Source organism: Mustelus asterias, chromosome 8 (assembly GCF_964213995.1).
Source record: "Mustelus asterias chromosome 8, sMusAst1.hap1.1, whole genome shotgun sequence".
NCBI classification, from domain to species: Eukaryota; Metazoa; Chordata; class Chondrichthyes; order Carcharhiniformes; family Triakidae; genus Mustelus; species Mustelus asterias.
In genome coordinates, this window is record NC_135808.1 from 57,078,552 (window position 1) to 57,085,771 (window position 7,220).

A 7,220-nucleotide genomic window follows, 5' to 3' on the forward strand; every position below is an offset into this window, starting at 1 on the left:
ACTGTGTCACCAGCAGGATAGACCCAACAGAGGTGACGGCACAGTAGTATACAGTCAGTGTTGTAGCTGCACTGGAACAGCTTGGCTAGGGGCGTTGCAATTCTGGAGTACAAGTCTTCAGTACTATTGCTGGAATATTTGGAATTGTCCACCCCAGAGGCTCGTGCATGCTCCGTCATTGAATATATTCATGCCTGAGCTTGACAGATTTTTTTTGGTCTCTCAAGGATTTAAGGGGTAAAGGGAACAGGTGGGAAATTGGGAGTTTTAAGTTGAAGATCAGCCATGATCATATTGAGTGGCGGAGAAGGCACGGTGGGATATTTGGTCTACCTTTGCTCCTAGTTTTAATGTTCTTAAGGCAGAGTTACCAATGGTGGAGCAATTAAAATCAGGGATGCTCAAGAGTCCAGAATTAGAGGAATGCAGATATTATGGAAGATTCCGGGACTGAAGCAGGTTGCAGAGATAGAAAGGGGCGAGTCCAGGGGAGTATTTGGAAACAAATTATGGGAATTTTAAAATCAACATGTTGCTTGACTGGACGCCAATGTAGCCATAGTGAACACGGGTAATCCACAAGATTCTGAAGGGACGTGATAGGATAGATACTGAGTTTATTCCCCCTGGCTTGTGAATCTATGCTTTGTGTGTGTGTGGGGTGGGGTCACTGGTGGGTTGTGGATTTTTGGAATTCTCTCTCACAGAGGGTTGTGGATGCTCATCATTGAATATATTCAAGGCTGGGCTAGAGAGATTTTTGATCTGTCAGGGAATCATAAAATATGGGAAATATGCAAGATCATGATCATATTAACTGTTGGAGCATTTTGGTGTCTTCCTGCTGTTTGGTTCCTGTGGTTGTTGTAGACTGTTTTCAAGAGAAGCCATGAGGGGAGAACAGGTGACCAATATAGGAAGTTACAACTTTGTATGAGTTATTCTTTTGTGTTAATGCCATTTTGTAATCAGTGGAGATTACAGAATCTCCACTGTAACAATTACAGCTTTTATTTACAGGTTTTAACAGAACAATTATCAAATAAAATTTGACACGGAGTCTAATTAGAGGGTACTAAGACAGATGACTGGGTTTTAAGCAGTGTTTTAAAAGAAGGAGCAAGATGTGGAAATGTTTAAGATAGAATTCCGGAGCTTAGGGCCTCAGCAACTGGAGGCATAGATGCCAGTGATGGAGCAATAGAAATTGCAGGGGACCAGAATATCGTAAATACTGTAAATATGATGAATCCCAAACCAAAAAACCTATATTATTGAGCAGACGTTTAGGTAGAATCAATTCTGATTATTTGCTTCAAGCTATGTTATTTTATTTTGCCTAATGTGCCTGAGATTGGGAATTTCAATCACTGAAATGATTGCTTGAATAACCTCAGGCCTTCTCGACTACCTTGATACTATCACCTATCCCTGGAACAAAAATAAGTAACTGATCGTGTATATTTCATCTTTCCTTAGGAACCAAATTCTTCTGGAGGTTTGTAATTCCAGTTATGGGACTGACTGCAGTTTTGGGTGCCTGTATATTTTGCCTTTGGATATCCAAGGTGACTGATCGTCCAATGCTGAAGGAGAGAGAGAAGCTCTTCCTGGGCAAGTGGGAAAAGATGAAGACCATGTTCCCAAATCAGCAGGATGAACTGTGGATACGAAGCGGTATTCTGTTGAAGAAGCACATTGGCACAGCAGTGCACACTCAGCCTGTTATCCTCATGTTTGCTGCTGCTCAGGATGCTATTGAAACCATGCAATGCCTCACACGCAAGATAGGTGAAGCTTACGCTTCTGTTTTTAATTCAAGTACCCTGGAAATCAATGGATCTGACAAGAAATCACTGAGCACTGATATGGTGAAGCTCGAGCTAGACAACCAGCTGTCATCTGCATTCCAGAAGGGGAGTAAGGCAGTCATTATTCATCACTTCCAGGATCTCCCACCCCCTTCTACCCTTCTGTTCTACAAGTACTGTGACCATGAAAATGCTGCCTTCAAGGATGTCTCCCTGTTGATCACGGTCTTGCTGGACGAGCCAACGTTGAACCCGGACTTGCCTCTCAAAAACTTGGAGGAGACAGTCCAGGACTTTCTCAAGAGGAAGTTCTGCTCTGATAAACCGGGAGAGTTCAACGTGATGGATGCAGACAAACTGGGTGGCCTGTGGAGCCGCATTTCCCACCTGGTGCTGCCGGTCAGGCTGGAGAGGGAAATCGAAGGTGGCGACTGCCCAGTTTGAAGTGATGAGTTTAGCATCTCGAATGTATCACTGTTTTGTGCTGATTGTGCTTTGTGTGTGAAAAGTCAGTTGTTACTTGAGTCAGAAAATCAGATTGATTTTTTTTTCTCTACTATCTTGCTAAAAGAATCCTCCAAATCACTGGTGGAATATTTTTCTAAATGCCACTTTGTTAGTATTATTATGAAGCTGGATCTGATGTTTTTGGGGTATGGTGAGAGCTCAAAACATTTTTTAAAACAAATTTTTTGGAATTTTGCTATTAAAAGGTTTGTATTATTTATATTGATAAAATTTTTCTCCACTGGAGATACTATATGTTTTGGTAATACTGTCTTAACTGCCAAGCTAACTTTCACGAAGGAATCAAGTGATGGAGTGGCATGCATGGCAGCCCTTGTGCAGTGCACCACACGTTGGTTTGGTTTCCAGCTTTGACTCGAGGTTTTATCACGTGGTCTTCACCCTCCAACTGAGTCTTTACTACTTGATTGGATGATTCTTGACTGTCAGTTAAGCATCCTTTCTTTCTTAACTCCAGTATTTTTATAATGAATAAATGCCCCAATGATTTTTCTCCTGGGTTGCTCCAAGCCATTAATCCTGGATATTAATTTTTAGTCCCTAGAAGGTTGGCAACCCTACATGTAAGGCGCTGCTGATCACCACAAGCTACTGCAGAGAGCTGCCAAGCAGAGTCCAAGAATCCTTGCAGAGCAAGGAAATTACTAATTTGCTTGGTCATTGTTGCACACCTATCAGCTGGCTCAAGAGCATCATGGGCCAAAACCAAGAGTCAGCCCTGCGACCGCAGTGAACGCAAGGCCTAAACTGGGATTTGGAAGCAGCAAGTGTACAGGCTCATTCAAATTCCCATTCTTGGTGATTTCCAATCCACAAGGAGCCGCAATCAAAATATAACATTTCTCAGTTGTACAAAGATTAGCTTCCACTCCAAAAATATTATAATGCTTTAAATTGGGATTGTATATATTTCTTATGAATGTGTTTTATATACTTGTCCATTACCCTTGAGGAGGTACTTAAATAAATCTGAATTAAAAATTTGTAGGAAAACTTTGTTGTACATTTGTTTTTCTTGACTTTCGAAGGTGTTAAAAGAGGTTGAGTGAAGATTCTGCCTGCTTTGTTAGGTAGTGTTGGTGAACAGCACTATTGGGGAAAGATCAGAGAGCTTTCCTGGTATCTGAGTCAACATTCTTCCCTCAGCCATCACATCAATGAAATGGGCAGTCTGTTGTTATCAGTTTCAGGATGGCTGCTGCATTAGCTGCTTGTGTGCAATGGGCTCAATGTAAATGCAGATGTTTCTTATATTTAATTCACTTCCCACTTAATGAATGTCTTTCCTGTACTCCATTCAACAACAACAAAAAGATTAACTCATCAATGGGAGTGAACATATGCAACATATCTTACAAGTCAGCATATTCAAATAATTTGCATCTTCCTTACAAATGGAACTGACGTTAATTGGAGCATAGGACTTAGGAGTAGGAGTAGGCCATTCGGCCCTTTAAGCCTGATCTGCCATTTGACAAGATCATGGCTGATCTGTCTCTGTCTAGTTCTAGTCTCCCCCACAAGAGGAAACATCCTCCTGATATCCACCTTATCAAGTACTCTAAGAATCTTGCATGTCTCAATAAGATCCCTCTCATTCTTCTAAATATCAATGTGTAGCCTGATGGGTATTCATAAAGATGAGCAAAGTGAAGACACCAGGAAAGCCTGATGCTTAAAAGGGCTAACTCTGTAACAGGTTAAGGACTGAGAGCAGCAAAGAACAGGATGTGCAGTTATGGAACAAACACAGGAATTGATTAGACAGTGCCTGTTGCTATGCCTTGAACAGAAAGTGATTGAACACAGATCCTGTGTGTTGTGTTCCTGAGAGAATTATGACCTCCCGACAGAGGCACGACTTGCAGTGTACGTGAACAAAAAGACAGTGATTGACTAGTTCCTGTCCTTGGAGTATGTGACTGGGAGCATGATCAGTGCCAGCAGGATCTCTATAAGGAGAAGAGACACAGACATCGGCAGCAGTAACCCAGAATCAACCACTGTAGAGGCAAGTTTGGGACTCAGAGATATTGGAACAAAACCCATCAGCAGGGAATCTCTTCAGTTCGCCTCTCCACAAATAGTATGTCTAAGTTTAACTCATGAGTTTGGATATTTTGTGAAGTTCTGATACCTTTTGAATACTTGTGTTTATAACAGAGTAGGTCAAAATCTAGTTATTTTGTGTGTAACAAAATAAGTCAGAGATTTGTTTCTTTGTGAATAACAAAGTTTGATGCCTGGTGTAATTTTGTGGTAACTTGGTACAATACAATAAAGGAGATTTGTACAATAATTTGAGAGTTTGAGTGTCTTCAATGAATGTAGTTGTGTTTTGAATTAGGTTAACTGAAGAGGAGGATAAAATGAAAGAAGAGTTGTTGAAGCAATTGCTTTGTCCAAGTTGACCCAAGTTCGAGGGCATCCCTGGGTGGTCAGTGGTCAAGTTGGCTGATTGCCAGTCACACCACATTGAATCAAATGACGTGGGTGGACAAAGACAGATCGAAAATGGCTAGTGAACTACAAGGCTGGCAGAAGGTTCTCCAGGAGTATCTGAATGCAAGTGGCCAAAGTGGGTAGAATATGCTGAAAAGGTTTTTGAGATTCAGGGACCCACTGGTCAGCAGCACTGGAAAGAAGCTGGAAGGGGACAAGGGAATCGTGCCTCCAAGTTAACTAAGGCCACAGCAATAGAGTTGTGTAAGAAAAAGGCTGAGATCGGTGAACTGAAGCAGCAGTTAAGTGCTGCAAAACAGGAAACTGACACATGGTGTGTTAGAGGCTTAGAAGCTGAATAACGGAAGTAAATTCAAGTGTTACATATGTGTCAGTTGCAGATGCAGTTTGAGAAAGCAGATTGAGAGAGAGTGCGAACTGTGCGAGAAAGAGACACAGCTAACCGGAGGATTCTGGAGATAGAGCAGAGGTATAATAACTTACAGACTGTTGTGAAAGTCTTACATAAGTCAAACACAGAACAGAAACAGAAATCAACTGACCATACAAAGTATCAGAGGGAAATAAACAAGTTAAAGTTGCAACTCTCAGTTCAAAGGGGTAAGATGTGTGTTTTTGAAAATCAAGGGGTAGATGGAGACAGTGACAGATGGACGTCTCTGTTATAGGGTCAGAGGAGCTTGTTAGACCGTGATATAGATTGGGAAAGCGTAACAAATGAGGCCCATAAGCATGGGGACAGGGACGGCCCTGGGATAATCCCCCACGTGACGAGTATGTGTTAGAATTGTCTCACTCACACTCACTCCCATGAACCCCATCAGAACAGACTGTACAGGGCAAGAAGAGTCAGCTCAAGCCCTCACACCACAAAGAACCTCAAGGGGTCCTTTGTGCCAAAACAACAAGGGGGAAGCGAGTAGTATTACAGAATGGGGAGTGGAAGGAACTATATCCCTTCACCTCACCCAGAAATATCCTAAACTAATTAGCAAAATGCAAAATCTTCTTACAGATCCATCTCTAAGCATGGTGGGAAACTCAGTTATGAAACAGACAACATATGTTTGGAAAAAGCTAACGAACAGTCTGGAAAAAAGTTTGAATTACTGTATTCTGAGTGCATATTTAAAACAAGTGCAATTTGAGGAAAGCTGAAAGCCGAGTTGATAAGGAAAACTTGAGTTGCTGTCTGTGTTAGCGTCTGTGCGATTTTTCTTTTCTGAGTCTTAGTTAACTCTGCTCTGTTTCTGTTGTTTTGAAGTTGCATATTCAATGAATGTAGTTGTGTTTTGAATTAGATTAAGTGAGGAGGAGGATAAAATGTGATAAAATGATAGGAGAGTTTGATGCACTATCAATCAAGCAAAGACTAGTTTGTATGCAAGAACAAATAGGCTTTTATTAGCAAAAGACTTGGAGCACACCCATGCCGATGAACTGGTCCAGTGACTGAGGCAGGGGGTGGGAAGAAGTCACCTTTATATCTGGACTGGGGGGGGAGGAGTCCCAGGCAGGGCCGGCAGGGGCATGTCCAGGCATGTCACACACACACAGGCAATAAGCTAACAGTGGTTTACCACATTCACCCCCTACTTTTAAAAAAAGAGTCTGGCGGGGGTGAGGTGGGTGGAACGATATTTACAGAATTACAAATTTAGTCTCTCTGGGGGCTTGATCTGCCACTGCGACCGCCGTAGTGCCGGTTGTGGTGTCGGTTCCGGTGGCCGCGGTGTTGGTTCAGGCGCCAGGCCGTAGTCGCTCGAGTCGTCTGTAGTCCCTTCCGATTGTCGAGTGTGTGGTGGTGGCTCCTGGGGCTCAGGCGTGCTGTATACGGGGGGTGGGGTTGTGGGTCATAGTGGTCCCTGAGGCACCTGCGGGTGCCAGGTCTCGAATAGAGACCGTGTCCTCCTGCCCGTCGGGGTACGCCACATAGACGTATTGGGGGTTGGTGTGGAGGAGTTGGACCCTTTCGACCAGGGGGTCCGACTTATGGGTCCTCACGTGCTTCCGGAGCAGGACAGGGCCTGGGGACGTCAGCCACGATGGTAGGGAGGTCCCCGAGGAGGACTTTCTGGGGAAAACAAACATTCTTTCATGAGGGGTAGCATTGGTAGCTGTACAAAGGAGTGATCTAATCGAGTGTAGTGCATCAGGGAGGACCTCTTGCCAGCAGGTGACCGGAAGACCTTTAGATCTCAGAGCTAATAAAACGGCCTTCCAGACTGTCGCGTTCTCCCTCTCTACCTGTCCGTTCCCCCTGGGGTTGTAGCTGGCGGTCCTACTCAGGCTATGCCTTTGGAGAGCAGGTACTGTCGCAGCTCATCGCTCATAAAGGAGGATCCCCAGTCGCTATGGATATAGCTTGGGAAACCAAACAGGGTGAAGAGGCTGTGCAGGGCCCTGACGACCGTGGCC

At 43.7% G+C, this 7,220-nt stretch overlaps 1 protein-coding gene across 4 annotated transcripts in view; it reads left to right on the forward strand.

The window, feature by feature from the left end:
* Positions 1 to 4,633, forward strand: part of LOC144497183 (torsin-1A-interacting protein 1-like) — a 41,507-nt gene extending 36,874 nt beyond the window's left edge. For 3 of the 4 annotated variants that reach the window (XM_078218052.1, XM_078218053.1, XM_078218055.1), the window contains one exon: positions 1,480 to 4,633. In XM_078218052.1, coding sequence (XP_078074178.1) covers positions 1,480 to 2,255 — 776 coding nt within the window. In that variant the 3' untranslated portion in view covers positions 2,256 to 4,633. The remainder of the gene's footprint in view (positions 1 to 1,479) is intronic. The other variant, XM_078218054.1, reaches the window with a different exon arrangement.
* The last annotated feature ends 2,587 nt before the right edge of the window (positions 4,634 to 7,220 follow it).